The sequence below is a fragment of the Antechinus flavipes genome, chromosome 2 (assembly GCF_016432865.1).
Source record: "Antechinus flavipes isolate AdamAnt ecotype Samford, QLD, Australia chromosome 2, AdamAnt_v2, whole genome shotgun sequence".
Taxonomy (NCBI): domain Eukaryota; kingdom Metazoa; phylum Chordata; class Mammalia; order Dasyuromorphia; family Dasyuridae; genus Antechinus; species Antechinus flavipes.
Window position 1 is genome coordinate 350,520,560 of NC_067399.1, and position 22,824 is coordinate 350,543,383.

The 22,824-nt window shown below is 32.6% G+C and overlaps 1 protein-coding gene across 1 annotated transcript in view; it reads right to left on the reverse strand.

Annotated features, from left to right (window-relative positions):
* Positions 1-22,824, reverse strand: part of NIN (ninein) — a 123,003-nt gene that overhangs the window by 10,838 nt on the left and 89,341 nt on the right. The window contains 13 exon segments of the mRNA XM_051978054.1: positions 6,429-6,575; positions 15,819-16,034; positions 16,568-16,637; positions 16,752-16,877; positions 18,091-18,411; positions 19,298-19,814; positions 19,817-19,981; positions 19,984-20,401; positions 20,403-20,465; positions 20,467-20,669; positions 20,672-21,022; positions 21,025-21,077; positions 22,152-22,678. Of these exon segments, the coding sequence (XP_051834014.1) occupies positions 6,429-6,575; positions 15,819-16,034; positions 16,568-16,637; positions 16,752-16,877; positions 18,091-18,411; positions 19,298-19,814; positions 19,817-19,981; positions 19,984-20,401; positions 20,403-20,465; positions 20,467-20,669; positions 20,672-21,022; positions 21,025-21,077; positions 22,152-22,678 (3,177 nt within the window).

Sequence of the window (22,824 nt, forward strand, 5' to 3'; positions counted from 1 at the left end):
CAGTGCTATTATTGCTGGGATTCTTGCACAGGGTGCTCACTGGTTGATAATGATGTGTTGCAGAACCATTGTATAAACTACAGAGATCAATCACACTCTTTGAAGAAATGTAGAATGTTGACAATCAACTTTATATGTAAAAATAAAATACTATTATTAGAGCCATTATTCATTTGGCTATGCTGAGGGGAAATTCCTTTGGTGAATTTAAACTAAAACAACTCCCCTTTCCCCTCACCATAGCCAAACGAATAATGGCTCTTTTTAAAGTTGGTATAAAATGAAATCAGAGCTATTATTGACCAAAAAAAAAAAATAATAATAATAATAATAATAATGATGATGATGACATGTTTCTATCATGCTATGGTAGTACATTGAAAGGAATGCTCTATCTACCTTTACACACTTTATCAGGCAGAATACTATACCCCTCTTAGTTATTTCCAGCCAAACTTCTAGACTCAGGTTAGCCATAAGCAAAAGAACAAAGATCAAAATATGACAGGAGTTAGAAAAAGAAAATCCAAAGTACGAAGTGATTTTTTCATAGAAGATGTAATAAATAAAGCCACATATATGGCAGTATATCAGCCAGTTGTAAAAGATAAAATTGTGCATCTTACTAAATACAAAGTTTGAGAACAAATATGTAAGAACAGTCCTGACTCCAGATAATTGTACATGTGCAGTCATTTGCCTGAATGAATTTGGCTGGGTTGTCCCTTGAAAATGACTAAGTAGGTTTATTAATCTCTATCCTAAGAACAATCCAGATTATTATTTCACATTATATCAAACTCCTTGCATTTGACAAACAGGGTCCGGATTCCCAAAACAGAAAGAGGTAAAACAGAGATTAAGAATTATCCTAAATCATCATGAATAAGTAAAAGTTATTCCAGGAATTCAAAGATGGTTCATCATTAGGAAAACAATTATTCTAATGAGTTATACTAATAACAAAATGTAAAATCACATGATTTTACTAAGAAATGCAGGGAAAGGGCTATGATAAAAAATACAGCACTCATTTATATTGAAAAATTCTTTAAAGTATGAAAAGGAAAAAGCTTATTATTTAATCCTTATTGCTTGATACAGTACTCGAAATGCATTAAAAATATTAAAAAGAAATTAAGCTTTATCCAGCCATAAATTCCTATGAATTTCAGACATTTATCAACATTTGCCTATTGCATATGCAAAGTACACATTTCAACATCCTTCAAACTAAACCTATTACCTTTTCCCATAAACTTTCCAATCTCATAAATTTATTATTTTGTGGAGGGAACTATTATACTTCCAATGTCTCAGATTCATTATTTTGGCATTACCCTTGATTCTTCAGTATCCTTCATTCACATTTCCAATGAACTGCCATATATTTGCATTTCTTACTTTCACTCTCCATTTACAAAGCTATTTAGACTACAATCACCTCTTACCTAGATTATTGCAACATTAAACTAATTGGTTTCCCTAACTCAAATCACTTCCCTCTTCAATTAAATCATGTAATTCTTTTTCTTGAGTAGTTTCCTATTGCTTCCATGATAAAATACAAATTCCTCTGCTCAGCTTGTAAAATTCTAAACAATCTGGCTGGAATCTTTCTAGTCTCAATGAACCTTGCTCTCCCCATCCCATATTCCATGATACAAACATATTGGCCTTTTTTATGTTCTGTATTCATTCTATTCCATCTTTCATCTTCATATCTTATGAAGTAATTTCTTCCTTTAAGATGCAACTTACATACAACCAGTTTGTAGAAGATGGAATCTTTCTTTCTTTTTTTTTTTTTTTTTTAAATTTTTATTTAATAATTACTTTATATTGACACTCGTTTCTGTTCCAAATTTTTTTTCCCTCCCTCCCTCCACCCCCTTCCCTAGATGGCAAGCAGTCCTTTATATGTTGGATATGTTGCAGTATATCCTAGATACAATATATGTTTGCAGAACCGAACAGTTCTCTTGTTGCATAGGGAGAATTGGATTCAGAAGGTATAAATAACCCGGGAAGAAAAACAAAAATGCAGATAGTTCACATTCGTTTCCCAGTGTTCTTTCTTTGGGTGTAGCTGCTTTTGTCCGTCATTTATCAATTGAAACTCAGGTCTCTTTGTCAAAGAAATCCACTTCCATCAAAATATGTCCTCATACAATATCGTTGTCGAAGTGTATAATGATCTCCTGGTTCTGCTCATTTCACTTAGCATCAGTTCATGTAAGTCTCGCCAGTCCTCTCTGTATTCATCCTGCTGGTCATTTCTTACAGAACAATAATGATGGAATCTTTCTTAATGCCACCAAATGTTAGTGCTCTCCTTTAAACTATTACATATTTATTTTTCATTTGTAAAAAACAAATTTTATTTTCCCAAGTATAATTAGGAAAAACAAATTCATGTAATAATCATGCCCCCCAAAATGAGTCAATTTCTACTCTTTGTAGAAATTGCTGTGATTAGAGATATTGTCTATAAAGGGACAATAATATTTCCTTGAATTTATGATCTCTTTAAATATCAAACTCTTGCAAACTCCTTTCTTTCATTATATTGTGTGTGTGTGTGTGTGTGTGTGTGTGTAATATCTTTGTATTCACAGAAGTATTCCTCCATAGAACCTTCCTCTCATTGAATCATGATGCCTTCCTTTTTTGCCTCCTTACCCATTCTTTCATAGATCTTCTTCCTGAAAGCCTACAATAATTTATTTTCATTGTTTCCTATTGACTAGATTAGGGTTCATTACAAATTCTCCTTTATCTTCTTCTTCCCCCTCTCCTTTTATGTGGCCGCTCATTCTGTACTTTAGTTGTACAGCATACATTAATTTACTCATAAATGGGATATCATAAAATTCATGGTTTTTCAGGTCTGTTCCTCTAACATTACTTTTTAAATTTTGCTTTCATCCTTATCTCTTTGTATACTTTTTGTAAGAAATCGCTTAATATACCCTGTGCTATTATTTTGTTGATACTATTTTTGACTTGCTATCTTTTCCTTTCTAATTTTTTCTCCATTTTTGTAGTTGTTTACTTTTTTTGTTTATGATTATGGGATATTTTCAAAGCAAATAATCTGATCATATCTAGGTGTAAGAATACAAAATTTTCTTCTATGGAGAGTGCTCTGAATAATTTGCCTAGATAAGTATACACAAATGTTGCTGCTAATATTGTAAATATTATGTAAATATTCAAATTTACTATGTAAATATGCAAAATGTTGTGGACATGAGATAAAAGCCTTTCATACCTAAGCCAGTTAGTGGAAAACTTACCTCCATCATTTCTTCATCTACTTTTACTTGATTTTTTTCAGGCTTTGATTTTCCAAATGAATTGTTTCCAATTCTTCAAGTTTATTACAAAGTAGAAATGTTTTTTAAAACAGCCACTGAAATAACCATATATAAAAGGGAACCTATTCTTTGTTTTTAGGTTTAGTTGTGTCAATTATTCACTTACTAATTTTAAAATTTTATTTTTATATTTCTGAAGATCCTTAACATAAAAGTAAATATAAGGGTTTTGAGTAGAATTTTATTCCTTATAATACATTCCTTCAATATTCCCACAATAATTCATAAATATTTTATATGAGTGCACATGTATAACCTATATTGGATTGTTTACTGTTTCAGAAAAGAGGGAGGGAAGGGAAGGGGAAATAGAAGGAAAGGAGATAACATTTAGAACTAAAAACTTTTTTTTTTAAAAGTTCAAAATATTTTTAACATGTAATTGGGGGAAAAATTGTTATTTTTTTTTAAATTATAACTAATATATCAAACTGTGCAAACCCTTTGATCCAGCAGTGTTACTACTGAGCTTACTATCCCAAAGAGATTTTAAGAAGGGAAAGAGACCTGTATGTGCAAGAATGTTTGTGGTGGCCAGAAATTGGAAACTGAGTGGATGCCCATCAATTGGAGAATGACTGAATAAACTGGTATATGAATATTATGGAATATTATTGTTCTGTAAGAAATGACTAACAGGATGATTTCCAGAAAGGCCTGGAGAGACTTATATGAACTGATACTGAGTGAAATGAGAAGGCCAGGAGATCATTATATACTTCAATAACAATACTATGTGATGATCAATTCTGATGGACATGGCCCTCTTCAACAATGAGATGAACCAAATCAGTTCCAATAGAACAGTAATGAACTGAACCAACTACACCCAGTGAAAGAACTCTGAAAGATGACTATGAACCACTACATAGAATTCCCAATCCCTCTGTCTTTGTCAGCCTGCATTTTTTATTTCCTTCACAGGCTAATTGTACACCATTTCAAAGTCTGATTCTTTTTGTAGAGCAAAACAAAACTGTTTGGACATGTATACTAATATTGTATTTAATTTATATTTTAACATATTTAACATGTATTGGTCAACCTGTTATCTGGGGGAGATGGGGACAGGAAGGAGGGGAAAAATTAGAACAAAAGATTTGGCAATTGTCAATGCTGTAAAATTACCCATGCATATAACTTGTAAATAAAAAGCTATGATAAAAAGATTATAATTAATAAATAATTATTAACTAAATAAATAATAATTAATATTAATAATTAATATGAAATGGTTGAATTTAACAAATATAAAATTAATAATTAGTATGAATTAAATATTTAATAACTAATAATGAATAATGAGTTATAATATAGTGATTTATTTTAATTAATTTATAAAGAATTACATATTAAAATTATTAAATATGACTTAAAATAACTTTCAGAAATTCATGTTTTTGTCTTAAAATTCTTACCATAAGCAGTTTTTTAAATAATCACTTCCCTTCTTTCAATATTTTAGAAATAAATATTTCTTATATTAAAATCATTACATGAAAGTAACAACAAATTACCTAACTGATGGTTAAGTTCCCTTCCAACTCTATTGATATTCTACAGCAAGTTACTAAAATCTTTAATCTAGGAACATTTTGAAATTTCTCTTTTAATATTTTTCAAAGATAATCATAATGTCAGGTACATTCAACTTTCCTAGTTATTGTTTCTTGGGATGAGTTCTGTTGTGGAGCTCTGCAGCACAAATTGAACTCTTGCATTCTCCTGCATTAATAGCTGTTGTTCTTGATTAATCAGATGATCCAACTTATGCCACGATAGCAATTTCTGATGATTTTGTAATTAAGAAGGACATATGGCTAGTTCTGGAAGCCAGTTCTTTAAAAGAAAAAGTATTGGGGCTTAAAATTAACTAATAAAAAATTTCTATAGCTATAATTTTAGAAATTTTGAGTGATTATTTTTCTAATGAGATTATAGTACTTTTATCATCTTCATCATCTTCATCATCATAATCATCATCATAGTTTCATAAGAGTATGGAGAGTCTTATAATACTCAAAGTCTTACTGTTTGAAAATTTGGCAATAATTTCTTCAGTGCAACAGTTAATATTATTTAGAATAGAAACTGTAGGAATTTTCAGTTTCATAAACATATCAATTTATAAATAAATGGCCTGAAAAAAAAAAATGGTCCCAATGAACTTGACAATTCCTCAAACTTTGGGGCTATCATTTGAGGCTCAGCACAGAAGTTGTTGATAAAATGAATTCTGAAGAGTTATAAGTATAAAAAGTATGAAAAATGGATATTTACAAAATCAGGTCATCTTACTGACTAAAGAATTTTACTTTAAAAACCTAAATATGCATAGAATCACCTAAGCCCCAAAATATAAAACAATAACAAGATTTACATTCTGAAAAAGTGAAATGTCCCAAAGTCACTAAAAACTATAACTACTACTATTACTATATATTATATTATTATAAATATTAAATATTAATGGTATCAAAACCTTCAGGGAGAAGAAACTGAAAGTAAAACAAGCCAGTTAAAATTATTAGCAACAAACCAAATGATATAGTCAACATTAGTTTTATTGTGTTAGGTTCCTTTCACTTCTAAAATTCTATGCTTACATTATTTATAACAGGCATAATTTCTGTCCTGAATCACTTAACCCTTCTATCAAATATATAATGTGATTTGAAGGTAATGATATTATAGAACACTTAAAATAATAATCTTTTAGTTGTTAAAGTCTTCCCAACAGACCTTTTTTTACTTTCCAGAATCACAATTATAATGCATATGTCAGCAAGGAGAATGAATTGTCTAAGGAGCTCACTATTAAAACTATTGACTAGTATTTTGAATTGTACATACTATTTTTTATTAAGATTTTTACTTTTTTACAACCTAATTTCCTCTAGGACTGGTTTAATTTTATTTGGACCCTGAATGATAATCTAGCCAGCTTATATATATTTCTATTTCTATTTCACTTTACCATGAAAATGTCATCAGTTACTATTCTTTAGTTAAGTCCAATAGTTGGCCTCCCCTTACCAATACCATTACCTTTCCATTGACATTCTGCAATTGTTGATGTAACGATATCATCTCCTGTTTTAAGGCTTCCTTTTCCTGCTGGGTCACTTGTAGGTCTGACTTCATTTGGGACATCTGAATGTTAGCATTCTGTAGACAATCACCTAAATTCTGAACCTAAATTCCAAGAATAAATATGTAGTTTTATATTCATTAACAATCCATTTGCTTTCTTTTAGCATGATATAGGTATGAGTATAATGGAATAGACAGGATTAGCTTGTCAAGATTCCTTCCACTTCTGCACAATAAAGACAGTTTTTGCTTCATTGTAAGTGTACTTTTCTGTGCAGATGTCTATATAGATTTTTAAGTAATGCAAACTTGCCCAGACCTGGGGAAGGGAGGAAAGGAAAAAGGGAAAGGGACTGCCTATCTGTGGAGGGAGGGGAATAATATATGGTTCAAAAAGAAGCGAGAGCCAAGGAAAGAGAAGCCAGAGAAAAAGAGGAGGAACATGGGGCACACATAGGAGAAGACAGCTGACGTGGAGAAATCAGGGATAGGCATAGATTACACCAGTACAGACAAGACACCCACATGCTACACAAGCTAATGATGTGGAGAGAAAGAAAGAACACTATACAATAAAGTTAAAATATTAAAATAAGTATCTTTTTGGAATGCAGATTTCTTTCAATTTATGGAAATCAATTTTCATAAAGCAAGAAGTCTGTATTATAATTCAGCACTTTCAATTTGTTTTTCAGTTCAGCAGAAAACAAGAATGTACCTCATTTTGATGAATTCAGGAAATGAGCAATAATTTGCTCATATATTATATCTATCTAAAGAAAAGAACTATAATATAACTCCATAAATAAATATTCCCTAATAAAATATTTTATAATGAACTAAAACTTGAATATAAACATAGTTCATAACACATAATGTTATGGATGTCCAAAGAGATAGTCCTTTGTCCTATAGAATCAGATGAACAAAGGAAAAAAACCAGTACAGGTTTTAATATACTTTTGGTACATTAATTTATTCTAATGTGTTTATAAAATGGACCATTAGTGTTTAATCATTCTAAGATTACTCTAGAATGATTTATGTAGCATTATAAAGGTATTCAATCATCAGTTGAACATTTCTATTTTGTTTGTCAATGCTGGATTTTGCTATCAAAGATCAAGGTGGATAATGAAGTGATGAAGACTATTGAAGTAGATGATACTACAAATAATTAGATGATATTAAATGATTTTTAATGATAACATGTTGAACATATTGAATGCATGGATCAATGCATTGCAAAAATTGCTCAGCTATCTAGCAGGGTTACTATGATGGTGTTCTTCTTTTATATAATCGTTTTCTCTGTGAGAGCAGGTTTCTTGGGGAGGTTTCTGGAGGCAGCCTTAGTTTCTGTTCAGAGTAACAATCACTTCAAATACAGCCAGCTGATAAAATCCAAACGTTTATTTTCTCCTTCCGTGGGCCCAGGTAGCTTTCTTAGAGACCTCAGCTTTCCTTGGTTCCAAGAGCTCTTGCAGCTCTCTCTGAATCTCCAGTTCTCAATCTCAATCTTGGTTCTGCTCCTCTGAATCCTTCATTCTGCCAGACTGCAGTCTCTAACTTGTCAATCTTCTGAACAGAACTCACTTGAGCTTTCTTTGGTTCCGAGAGCTCTCGCTGCTAAGCTTTTGCCTCTAGCAGCTTCTGCTTCTAGTTCAACTCTGACTCTAGGCAATCTTCTGATCTAAACTGAATTCACTTAGCTCCTTTTTATGCTCTCTCAAAGGTTGACTCCTCCTCTGAGAGTGGGATTATGGGAGGTGTGAATTCACAAAGATACAGAGCTAACTTTGTGTATCTCTCATACTTGTGAACATTTGTGAATCTTCCAAACTTGTGAACTAATGTGTGTGAGCTAATGTGTGAACTCTCAAAGGTGCAAACCCAAGCACACAAGCATTGCTTCCATCAATTCCATTGAGTTATCACCTTGTTTCGAGTTTTGGCTCATAACAGGTTACCAACATTTATCTATTATAGATTCAAAATTACAATCAATTAAACAAATATATATTGAGCACTTAAACTGATATTGATATAACAGATTTCAATTCTCCTAACTTCTCTTTTAAGAATTTTTTATGCAATCTTCCAAGAAAGCCTTGTGAAATGGGGGCCAGCTCATGTCTCCCTTTGGGGTTTTATCTGGAGTTGCCTTGCCTTCAGGAACCTCATGATTTGATGTCTATCCTCTCTCTCCATAAAAGCTGTCTATGGTGAGAGTTCTTTTTGGTTTTTTATTCATTTTTTTTAAAGGCTTGAGGTCTGTTCAACGCAAAGGAGTGACAGCTGCTTTAATTTGCTCTGGGGCAGATTTGGATAATGGTGGCTAGCTCCAGGGGTCTTCCGGGGCTTAGTGGTTTATGATTTGTCTGTCAAACTACCTGCTTGCAACCAAGACAAGAGGTTCCTAAGAGGTTCACAGAAGATTCCCAGGTGCTTGGAAGCTGTAATGCTCTGACTCCCTGTCCCAGCTTCTTGCCCTGTCTTCCTGTGCTGTAGTCTGGGCTCAGCAGACAATCCCCCTGCCCATTTGAAACAGACCTGAAGTTCTTCCAAGGTAAATTCTTCTAGAAATATGTTATACTTCAAATATGTGTGGATTCTTTGACTCCAAAACAAGTTTAAAGGCTTAATCTGCTGTTAGTTTGAAAGAAGGTCAGAGGAGTGTAATCTTCTTGGTAGTTTTCTGGAGGTCTTTATTATCTCCTTCAAAGTCTTGTCTCCTCGCCTGGGGCTTTAGCTAGCTTTCTGGAGGTCCTTCAGGAGTCTTGATTTCTGTAGAGAAATGCAGGAGGTCAGGACAATCATCACGAGGCTGATGAAGATGGATATGAATCTCTCTTCTTGAATCCAAGAGCTTGAGCTACGGATTCCAGGACACTTGTCTTCTCTGGCTCTGTCTCCGAGACCTTTCTGAGTCTGTCTCAGGCTCCCCTTAGCTCTAACAGCTTGAGCTCCTGCATCCAGTCCCCTTGTCTTCTCTGGCTGAGTTTGTCCAAACTCATATGCTCTCTTATAATTACATTATCATAGGTGTGAATCTTGTAGAATTATGTTAAGTACTAAGTACATGTACTGAATAAGAGAACTACTAAGCACCATGCTAAACTAGATAACCATTGTCTTTATTAATTCCACTGACTTAACCCTTGTAAGAATCCTTGTTTCAAGTTCAGAGTTCTGGCCCATAACACAAGAGTTCATAGAAAGTCATGTCTGCTCCCCACCATCTTGGCCCAGATTTCAATTCTCAAGAAACTACTACAAATTAAACTTATAAATACAAAAATATAAAAAAATATAAAATAATAAAGTTCAGGAAAGGGAAGGATCACCTTTAGCCATGAGGAAGAAACAAAGAAGTTTTTATGAATTTTAACTGGGCCAAAAATATAGATTACATTCAGTAGACAGAGATAAATAAAAAGGTTATTCAGATGAAAGTAAACTGGATACAGACATGAAATTGGAAAAATGGTGGATAATCTAGTTTTGCTGGCATATAGGTTAAAAAGGAATGTAACATGAAATAAAATTAGAAAACCATAATGAAGAGGGTCTAATGTTCCAGGAAAAAAGAAGCTAGAATATTCAGATGGCATGAGGAGCCAATGAGGATTTTTGAGCAGTAACTGGACCTATGCTTGTGCTCAAAGCATAGAAATTAATTTGGCAATATCATACAGGAAAAATGAATTAGTGAGATCTGTTAGGTAACTATTGCAACAGTCCAAGTGAGAGGTAGTTAAAATATGAACTAGATTGGTGCTAAAAGATGCCAAAAGGAAGGGAATGAATTGAGAATATGGACGTAAAAATTATGACAGTTGGCAACTTTAAATAGGATTAAATTAAATTTTAATTTAGGATTAAATAGGAGAGAGAGGAAAAAAACTAATTTTCTAATTTTCAAATAATGTTTTTAACAGAAAGAGGGAAATCAGAAGGAGAAGCAAGTTTTGGGGTAAAGATAATGGACCATCCAAGTGACAAAACTATTCAAGTGGAGATACATATGGAATCAAAAATATGGTGCTCCCGAGAAAGGTCTAGTCTAGAATTGTAATCAAATGAAATAATAAAATAACAAAACAAAAATATATTTTCCTTATGCTAATTAACTCCATCTTTTTGTAAAATTATGCTAATAACACATAAGGTTACATTTCATAGCTCTGAGTATTTATTGGTTGAATTCAGAGTTAAATTGACCATCCTTGCCAAGTGGAAATTAAAATTAGCCCTTTGGACATAGTCGAAACATTTCGATAGAGATATTTCAGAGATATTGCAAAGATTCCCTATTTTTGCCAACTGCACCATCATTTTCCAGTATTTATATTTGGTTCCTCACTCTCCTCACCTTACAGATAATAGTTGCTAAATCTTATACTTTCTATCTCCATAACTTCTTTTGTTTCTTTATTTTCATACAACCACTATCTTAGTTCAGATTTTCATTATTTCTGTCTGGATTATTGCAATAGCTTCCTAATGTTTTTCCTGCCTTCAGTCTTTCTCCCCACTCTACTTTGTCCTTCTCACTCTGGCCAAAAATATTTTCATTAAGTTATTCTGACTATGTCACTCCCCTTCTCAGTAACTCCAAGGGTTCCCTTTTGCCTCTATGACAAAACAAACTCCATTTAGCTTTTAAAACCTTTTTTAAAGTTAATCTGTCCATAGAGCAAGAAGAACTAAGGAAAACCTAAATTCAAATTCTGTCTCATATAATTAATACTTATACTAACTACTACTATAATGAAACTAACACAAACAATCCTTTGCTTTAGAGCCAGAAATCATTTGTCACCCTTGTGACAAGAGTGCAATCTGTGTACTCTTGACTTCTAAGACTATTTTTAATTAGGTTCACTTTCTTTTTGCATTTGTGCCAGTGTTTCATATTTTAAAATCAACTAAAAAAAGGTTGTTTGTCTTGAGTTAGTCAGTGTGAGAAGACCTTCCCCATGGAGCATACTGTCATGTCAAATATCACCCACTATTTTTGTTGACTCTGATTGTATTGGTAATTAGAGACTTTGAAGGTGGGAATAATTCTCTCGCAAATTAATTTCAGATAAAAGTTTGACAAATAACAAGTTATTTACTTGGAGAGAAAAAGAGAGGATAAGAAGAGGAAAGGGAGAGGACAGAAAAGAAGGAGGATGAAGGGAAAGGAGAAAAGAAGAGAAGGAAGATGAGGGAAGAAGGAAGACAAGAAAAGAGAGAAAACAATAGAAAAAGAGAAAAGGAAGGGAAGGAGGAAGATAGGAAGAAAAAGAGTCACACAATTATTCTATAAAGTCATTAAAGAAATAAGCTGCCTTGTTTTACTTGCTCAAGTTCATTTTTAATAAAGAAATTTTCCTGTTCCACAGTATGGGTTTCAATCTTTAGACAGTTTTAGAATGCTTCTAAAGAAAACATCAAAACAGAAGACTGAAAGAACAATGATGATGTAATTCATTCTAGGTACAGAAAAAAACATACTAAACCTTGAATAGATGTTCGTCTGTGACACTATGACAAACTATAAGTTTGTATGTAAGCACTTCGACAAATATCTGAATACAGATCTAACAACAAACCATTACATAAAAAATTGATGAGTTTTATTATTTGCAAAGAGCACTTTACAGATTACCATGAGCTTTCATATGTATTAGCCCATCTGATTTGATCTTTTGAAGTCTGTGACATCATTTAGGCAGGTTACTGTCTTTACATTTGAATAGACAAAGACTTCTACTAACAACTGACTTCCTCCAAGCCACACAGATAATTAATAGCAGAACTAGGACTTAAATCTTTGTCCTTTGGTCTCCTAACCATGTTTACTACGAAAATTTTCAAATCATCATTTGAGACATAAAAAGTAAAATAAAAGACTGTCCAAGTTCTTTGGATGGCAGACATTTAAAAATATTGACTGAATCAATATGCAAAGGCAGCACAGAATAGTTTTAAAGTACTGAATCAAGACTCAAAAGATCTAAATTTTGGATGAGGAATGTGACATTAGCTTCATCATTTTTAAAATGAAAGAGGCTTTTCCTGCTTTCTTCTGGTGTCTCCAAACCAGACTCCAACCAAAAAAGGGCGTGGTTGGTCAGTTATTGTCCTTCCTTCTCATAAAGGGTCAAAACAGTGTGTCCTACTGTGCCTGATCAGAACAATATAGGCTCAGAATGTTCTGCCACAGATAGGGCACAAATATAGTCCATGTGAATATTTGGGGTAGATTGTCTAACTTTGCACCTCTCACCTTTGCTCTGACCTAATTCAATTCTGAATCTTCTGTATAATGAAAAACATACCCTTATGCCTGCCATGTGGTGCGATCAATTCTGAAGTTTCCAAGAGAGACCTTGGGAGTGTACTTACATCACTTTTTCTGACCACCACATAAGCATTTGCCCTGTGTGTTTTTCATAAAATTTGTCTTTTTGGCAAGCATACATTTAGCATTCTTTTTTTTTTTGCTATTTTAATTCTGTTTTGCTCATAAAGGATAGCACCTCTCTGATGAAGGCATGCTTTAGATGCAGGGCTAATGCAAAATGTTCTGAGGAGCAAAAAGATTGAAGAGGTCAAGCAGGCTGGACCTGATGCTTCTTTGGAAATCCACAAGATTTAAGAATCTGTCTCAAAGAAATACTAGTTAGGGAATCATCAAGGAAAACTGCCCTATTACACTAAAATTAGAGAAGGAAATAGTCATTGAAAGAATTCATCAATCACCTTCACAAAGATATCCCACAATGAAAATCCCAAGGAACACTGTTACAAAACAATTATAATCTCAAAGAAAAAATGCTGCAAGTTACCAGACAAAAATAATCCAACTATCAAGACTCAGGATTACCCAGGCTCCGGCAGCCTTTACAACAAAGAATTGGAGGGCCTGGAATACTATATTCTGTAAGGCAAAGGACCTCACATTACAACCAAGAATTAACTACTCAGCAAAAGTGAGCATCATCATTCGGGGGAGGAGATGAATCTTCAATGAATTGAGGCTTTCAATCAATTCTATTGGAATTGAACTAAACAGAACTAAACAGGCGAAAAAAATCCAAAAAATTTGAAAAAAAAAATAACAGAACTCAAGAAAAACATAGAAAGATAAAACAGGAAGAAACATATTTTAGAAGTTAAACCCTACATTTCTAGATGGGAAAATGATATCTGTAACTCCAGATCTGGAGAAATTTACATGAACTGATGCTAAGTGAAGTAAGTAGAACCAAGAGAACACTGAACACTGAACATTTTAAGTCTGATTCTTAAAAAGCAGGAAAATTATATGACAGAGAATTATATGGCAATCAGTTCTGATGGATGCTCTTTTCAACAATGAGGTGATTCCAATAGACCTGTGATAGAGAGAGCCATCTTCATCCAGAGATCGTGGAGACTGAATGTGGATCACAACATAATTTCACCTTTTTTTGTTGCTGTTTTCTTGCTTTCTGTTTTCTCTCATTTTTTTCTTTTTGATCTGATTTATCTTGTGCAGCATGATAAATGTGGAATTACATATAGAAGAATTATACATGTTTAACATAGATTGGATTGCTTGCTATTTAAGGGATGGGATCAGAGAAGGGGATAAAAAAATTTGGAACACAAAGTTTTGCAAGGGTAAATGTAGAAAATTATCTTTCCACATATTTTGAAAATAAAAAAATCATTATTAAAAAAAAAGAAATGAGTCTAGGATCTTTCAATTATTAAGAAAAATTACATTGCTTTGATATTGTATACTTGCATAAATATTCACTTTGAATAGTGAACCAAAATGAGCAACAAGTATGTGGCTTGTATCAAGACAATTCCACTTGATTTCCTATGTGTACACCTCAAAAGTAGACTCCTAACTCTTGTGTTACTGTCTAAGTTAATACATAAAACTTCCATGATTACTGACTTGCTTGTTTTGATATATTTTTGCTGACTAAATGTGATTTTCTTTTGTGTAACAATCATATGATGGGAATAGGAAACTAAGTTGGCCAAGTTTATGGTTTTGAGTCACATTACTTCATGCTAAAGTAACTTTGTGAAAATTGCTTTTACTTTAAGCCCAAAAGAATTATAGCCCTAGAATTCAAATAGGTAATGTGTAATAGATCTAATTCCAGCCAAACCTGAAGATAAATGAGAGGAATGATTACCCATCCCCAGCTATTCTTCCACTATTCACAAAGAATCTAATCACCCTCTCGTCTTTTATTTGTATTATGTTACATTCAACAAAAGTAGTAGTCCTAATGCAAGACAATGCCAACAAATTAAAGCAAGAAATTAAAACTTTTCCAAACATGAACAATTCATTGCTAATGTTGAGAGAAAGCTGATCACATAGTTGGAAACAGGGAAGCAGAAAAGTGGATAACTTTCAGAGATTTGGTATATAGCATGGTATTTACTTATCTGGGCTAGAACAGTCACAAACATTAAGATTTTATGGATGAAAATAAGAACTCTGTAGGATTTACCAGTAAGATAGTTTTGTCAGTCTCTCAGAAGGAATATTCAACTTCATCAAAAATAAAGTGAAAGAGAGATGTAGGGTTCTTGCCTTAATAATAAGGCAGATGAAATTCAGTTTTATACAGATAGTAAAAATCCAAAGCACTTGTATTATGCTCCGAAAGCTTTTTATGAGCTGTCTCAATTACTCAGTGCTAATAGAGTCACATTGAATATTGATAAGAGCATGATCTTGGAAAGATGGGCTGAATATAATATTCTCAACAATCTATCATCAACCAATGCTGAAAGTCACTGACAGTATACCTTAGATTAGAGTCAATCTCTAACTGAATTTCCAAGTGAGGAGGTTTTGAATGTTCTTCTCATATGGCAAAGTACTTCCAGCTGAGATTTACAAGGCAGGGGTTCATACAAAAGCTAACTGAAATGACAAATATAGTATAGTGATGATAAAGTGTTCAACTTGAAAAGGCTACCAGCCAAGACTTAAGTGGAATGAAAGTCAGTGTACAACTTTTTGTTTGCAGATTCATTTGGCTGAAATGTGACAAATTATGGATTGATTCTCTGTAGCTTATCCTAATTTTGGCCTAACATCAAGAAAACATAGATGTTCCACTAGCTAACACCACACTAATCATATATATAGAAACATTGGTTCCAGCAAATGAAGATATTCTGAATGCTATAGATAAATTCAATTACCTTGGCAGTAAGAAATCTACATATTGAGAATAAATTTGACACACGAGTTGCCAGAGCTACTTCAGTATTTGAAAGATTCAGAAGAAAAGTGTGGGAGAAAATTGTTTTAGTGCCACACATCCATACCTTTGCTTCGCAGCTGTATTGCTCCTCTTTTAGCTTTGAACTTTCTTTTCCCCATTCTTCCAATACAGAGTTTCCGATCTCTTTTTCTTTCTGACAGAGAATTTGTGCTAAATATTGTTGAAGATACTGAAGATCTACTTCACTTTGGGTGTTCTGTTGGATAAGTTCTGCATTTTCTAAATCCAAGTGCTGACTTTTGGCTTTTAATTCTGAAATCTAGTTAATATAGAAATTGAGTTGTTCAAAGTTAGTTTGTCCATTTCTTCTAAAGAAAAGGTATAGCAACTTAGATCTCGCTGCTACTCATCCAAACAAATTCTCTATGCGTAAATCCTTTCCATTATAGCTAGGCATTATGGGGTAGGAGTTTTCTGCATATTCTCTTTCATTAAATCTTAATTATGGGTAATGACATGTAATTGAATATGCACTCTATTTGCTGGGTTCCATGTTCTCTAATAATCTGCTCTCAGTCAAAGCTGAACTTCAACAATGTATTCTCTTTTATATATTTGCCTCTCCTGTGTCAAGTTTTCATCATTCTTAAATGTTCATTAACTATTTAGTTCTATTAATTATTCAATGTCTGAAAATATTTTATGTTCTGAAAAGGACAGAAAAAAACATAGGATACCTATCACGGAGCCTTTTAAGAATCCAAAGAAGACTAACACGGGGCTACTTAAATGTGAAATGAGAAATTTTCAAAGTCAAGAAAAATTGTTAGAAAATATTTAAAATCCATTTACCTGCTTTTTAAAGTTTTCAACCATCTTCTGCACAGCAATTTTTTCCTTTTTTATAGGTTCTATTTTTTTCCTAAAGTGACATTGGAAAAAAAGATCTTTTAAAATTACAGTAAATTTGAGTTCTTGTAATGATTGCTTCAATGTCTGTGTAAGTATAATGAGTGTTAAAAAAAAAAAAACTTACCATATTTCTTCTTGAGATCCCCATAATTCACTTAATTTTAGATAAGAAATGCTACCTTCCTTATTTAAAGTGGTAACTTCCTTCCTTAAAATAGAGTTTTCTTCTTGAAACTTTTCAGACTCCTGTCTAAAGTGCAGAAATAAAAATAGAATTACAACCTGTTATTTTTAGAAAAATTTTGAGAGACTTCCAAAAAGACAAAGGCCCTAAAGCCGCTGAAAAGACAAATTTGTATTATTTTTAAATTGGCAATAAGCTGCTAACATACTGACTTTAAGGAATCAATAGTACAATTGAATACCACATTAGGAAAAACCAAGGATATAGGACTAGAAATGGAAATTTAAACTAGTTGTGCCACTGACTAATATGACCCTTTGGACTTTTGTGGGTTTCAATCCCTCTCTTGAAAAACATGTAAGCAATTCATGTTTTAATTGTAGACAATAGTGATAAAGAAGATGATCTATTACAAAGATTTGGGAGCTATGGTGTCAAAAATCCCAAAGTCCTACACTGTGTGTGTATATAAGAGACAGAAAGAGAAAGATGAGAATGAGAATATCTAGTAATACAATAGCAATAGAAGGGAGGAGAAACTGGGTTATGATTCATTTAAAGCAACCACCCCTCCAAAAAGTGATTTAAATTATATTTATATATTATGTATATTATACTTATATAAATAAATATATATATTCTATCTATATGAGTGATTCAATTCAGTTTTGCATTTTTATTTATTCTCCCATAAATATGTAACTATGTATTTATGCTTCTTTATAGTGCTCCCCACCCCCACTAAATTAAGGTTTTTGCTAAAAGGAACAATTTTCTAATGTTTATTTTAAAAAATATCAACTTAAATTGAAAGCAAAATGACCACATACACACCAAAAAAAAAAAAAAATCAAGGAAGACTTATTTGTGATGACTTTAATTAAACACATCTAGGTATCTAAAAATATGTTTCATTAAATAAAATAACTATAACATTCTTGACACAAACCCTTAAAGCCAAATAGAATGGTTGACTGTGTTACTTGAGTTACTTAGTGTGAGTTTAACTGTTCAGATATAGAAAATTAAAAAGCAAAAAGTAAATTCATTTTTACACATCATATTAGAATAATTTGCTATACTAAAAAGGAATTGGAAGCAAGAATTGTTCCTTCTAGGAAAGGTTATTATTCTACTTGTTAAAACAGAAATTGATAGAATCAATAATGTTACTCTGTTTTTTCAAATATTAACAAATTAGTTTTTCTATACACAACAAATGATATAAGTTAGGAGAGTTGTAGCTAAGTACCATAAAAAATTTATTGGTATACATTACCTCAGCAGGTCAACTTTGTGCTGCATCTCACTGCATGTGCTTTGTAAGTCATACATCATTGACTTCAGTTCCTCCTCTTTTTCTCCATAAAAAGGTTTTTGTTTAACTAAATTAATTACTTTCTCTCTTAATTGCCTAGTCAGTTCCTGTAACTTGTTTTTCTCCATTTCTAATTCTGCTATTCTTATGTCATGGTGGTGATATTTCCCTTGAAGTTCTGAGAATACAGCATTTTCCTCAAGTTTTTTAAATTGTATCTGTCCAATTGACTTTTCTTCAGGGTTTATCTTTCCCTGAAGCCAGAAATCTTCAAATATCTTTCTTTTTTCTTTTTTTTTTTTTTTTAAATTTTTATTTAATAATTACTTTATATTGACACTCGTTTCTGTTCCAAATTTTTTTTCCCTCCCTCCCTCCACCCCCTTCCCTAGATGGCAAGCAGTCCTTTATATGTTGGATATGTTGCAGTATATACTAGATACAATATATGTTTGCAGAACCGAACAGTTCTCTTGTTGCATAGGGAGAATTGGATTCAGAAGGTATAAATAATCGGGGAAGAAAAATAAAAATGCAGATAGTTCACATTCGTTTCCCAGTGTTCTTTCTTTGGGTGTAGCTGCTTTTGTCCATCATTTATCAATTGAAACTCAGGTCTCTTTGTCAAAGAAATCCACTTCCATCAAAATATGTCCTCATACAATATCGTTGTCGAAGTGTATAATGATCTCCTGGTTCTGCTCATTTCACTTAGCATCAGTTCATGAAAGTCTCGCCAGTCCTCTCTGTATTCATCCTGCTGGTCATTTCTTACAGAACAATAATATTCCATAACATTCATATACCACAATTTACCCAGCCATTCTCCAATTGATGGGCATCCATTCATTTTCCAGTTTCTAGCCACTACAAACAGGGCTGCTACAAACATTTTGGCACATACAGGTCCCTTTCCCTTCTTTAGTATTTCTTTGGGATATAAGCCCAATAGAAATACTGCTGGATCAAAGGGTATGCACAATTTGATAATTTTTTGGGCATAATTCCAGATTGCTCTCCAGAATGGTTGGATTCGTTCACAACTCCACCAACAATGCAATAGTGTCCCAGTTTTCCCGCATCCCCTCCAACATTCATCATTATTTTTTCCTGTCATCTTAGCCAATCTGACAGGTGTGTAGTGGTATCTCAGAGTTGTCTTACAAACATCTTTCTTTTTTCTAGAAGCTATGTGTCTTCTTGCCCACAGGCCAGGTTGTCTTGATTACATTCTTTTAAAATAGACTCTACATTCATAATTTTTTCACTACATTGTTCCACCCTTTTATTTTGTTCTAATATCTTTTTTTCAGTTTTTAGTTCTTGGGTATCTAAACCAATTTTACTTAATGAGAAATACTCACATTGTTCCATTGATCTTTCCTGGAATTTCCCAATTTTTTCCTTGAGTCTCAAAACTAGAGTCCTCAGGTCTTCACTTTCAGTTTTAACTTCATAAGTCTGTTTAATCTTGAGGAATGCTTCAGTTACTGTCTCAAATTTCTTCAGCTCAGTCTGTAACCTGAAAACTTCTGAAGTGAGATCTCTGCTATTTTTCATTTCTTTGTCATATTGTACTTCCATCATTTTGAATTCTTCCTGAAGACAATAATTTTCCCTACTGGCATTCTCATATAACATTCTATACTTGGAAGTAGCCTCAGGATTATTCTCAAGTATTTTTACTTCTTTTGTTGAATAGAAACAGCAAAAATGTTTTCTGAAGCTTGATCCCATTATGTGTGCAAGACCTTCAATTTCTCCTGAAGATGAGGATTATTCATTAGGTCTAAACTCTCAGTGCTTGTTACTTCATAATTCTCAAACTCAGAAAAACTCTCTAATGATCCTATAGATTATTTTTTAGCATCTGAAAAGAATTTATTTCTATCCTTTCCACTTTTTGAATATTATCATCTTGTGATTTACACAGAATATGGGTAATAATGTCTTCTCCTTGTAATATTCTCTTTTGTGATGACAGTGTCTCTATTTGTTCCACTGAAGATCTGAATAAGTCATTCGATTACTCTAAAGAAACTGTCACTGACTTTGGATCTAATGCTTGTAGTCTCTAATATAACCTAATGATTTCAGCAGCCATTTTGACATTATCCTTTACTGCCCTCTCATGAGCCCATTGCAGATTTATAACAATATTACCATTTTCTTCCAAAAGTTGTGTACTTTGCTGAAGCAGTGACATGTCTTTAGCCATGTCTGCATTTTCATTTGCTTCTACTTGGCAGCCACTCTGAGGCGTGGTAAGCATTCCATACTGTAAATTCCTTCATCTTATTCAAAAGTCTAGAGATTCCTAAACTTAGCTCAACTTTTCTTTCTGACTGCTTCCTTATTATAAGTTTTTTTTTTGTTGAAGATCTCCACTGTCAAAAATTGAGAAGCCATATCTTCATTTTCATACTCATACTTAATCTCCCATTCTTCAAGTTTCTACCTCTCTAGCTTCCCTGAATCATCTACTTGAGACATGAAATGCTCTCTATCTTCAAATTCTTTTCAATGATCATTCTTGAGTCAGATATTTGCTTGGACAATTTTTGTTGGCTTTCAGATGTATTCTTTAGCTTTTCTAGGTGTTTTTGCAGCTGTTGTTTCTCATCCATTAAGCTGATTAAATGTTCTTTATATTTTTTCTCTAATATCTCTTGCTCTCTTGTTAGAGCAAGAAAGGTTGCTTTCTCATGTGTCAATGTCTCTCTAAGTTGTTCTTGTGCTTTAGCATAATCCTGGATGAGTTAATCCTTTTCAAATTCCCACTCAGATCTTTCCTCATAATGCTATTCTATCAAATTCTTCAGCTCTTGCTGATAGGAAACTTTCAGGTTTATTAGGAAGTCTTCATATTTGCTTGTGATTTTTTGGCATTCAGAAAATGGGCTTCTATTTTAGCATTTCTTCTATTATATACAATTTCTATTTTATTCCTAAATGTGGTTAACAGACAGCATTACTGAAACTGCTGTCAACTCAGAAAACAAATAAACATTTTCTCCCAATCCCATCTTTATCCCTATGTGAGACATTGAAGAAAATATTTGCTTTTACTTACTATTTAAAAATAACTAACCAATTTTTTTGTGAAAAAAAGGAAAAGACATTTGAGTCTAAATATAAGGGGAAAAAATCTGTCAAAAAGGTACATTCACCTTGTAAAAAGTTTTTTTTTTAATTATTTTTTCCATAGAAAAATGACTTTCCCTCCATGAGGATACAATTCTAAATAGCATGCCATGAGAATAAATAATTTAAAATTTGAACTTGATACCTAAAATGACATTAAACATCCAAATGCATATTAACCATCTCAGTCATATTCCCATCTCAGTTAGGCAGCATATTTAATTTGTCAGTCTTTAATGAAAAAATTCTTTAATGGATTTGTATGTATTAATCAGATTATCCACAAACAACAACCCAGTTTAATCGTTTTATTTTATGAAATAGCATAAGATCAAACATGGAATTCAAATATGATTTTATAGTTCAACTTAGAAAATTGACTGCATTCTGAACAATGTAGTATATCAGCATTTCTTTTTAAACATTTGAAATTGCACTGGGAAAAGCTAAAATGAACAAGCAATTAAGAGAGCTTCCTTTGTATTACACTAAAATTAAGCCTAGTTGAAAAACAATTTTTAAAAATTATATTATTATAATAACAATTATAAATTTTTATCAACAATTATAAAATTTCTGAATAGAACGAAATCTTTGAAATAATAGGCCAAAACTGATCTCACATCATTCTAAATGTGCTATGTCATGTGTGTGGTATTTTATGCTATTAAACCTTGTTTAAAAAATAAAATTCAATTTCACTTTAGTAGTTAATAGTAATTATCTCAAACTAGACTAGTGTCTACACAGAGTAATGTCTATACAGAATTTAGCCTTTAGAAAATGGGAGTGTTACTGAGTTTACTGAACTGAGTACTTTAGTGTCATGTAATACAATTATTTCACTTATCATATTTCACTTATCTTTGGTTTCTTACCTTTCCTCCTGCAGTTTATTTTGATGCTTTTCTAGTAGTTTCCTTTGTAGCTCTTCTTTCTCAAGATTATGTTTTTCGATTAAACTTTTTAGCTGCTCCTGGTAAAATTCTTCCAGTTTGCATTTCTCTTCTTCCTTTGCTTTAACTAAATCTCTCAACTTCTCTTCAGCCCATATACCATTTTGAATGAGATCCTCCCTCTCTCTGTTAAAGCTTTCCTCTACCTGTTGTAGTCTATTCTTAAGAGCTTCTTCATGTTCTAGTTTCAACTTCTCCTGGAGATGAGCCTTTTCTTCATTAAATTTCACTTGTAATTCATTTTTCTCTTTCATATACCTACAGTCTGTTTGTTGTTGTTCTTTTTTCAGAACAACTGTCTGTTTCTGCAGTTCTGCAATTTCACTTTTAAGGGCACTAATTTGTTTTTCCAAAGTATGCATCTCATTCTTGTACTTTTGTTTCACATTTTCTTGCTCTTTTTCACAGTTGGCTTTGGTTTCATCTAGCTGCTTTTCATAATGGCTCATCTGTGGCAGAAATAATACAAGTCACTTAATTCCAAAATTAAATACAGAAACAAAAGATTGATAGGACTTTTCCTTGGAGAGCCCAAGATTTTTTTCTATATGGGTACAATGGAATCTCAAGAAAATTATCCACCAAAATCAGGAGT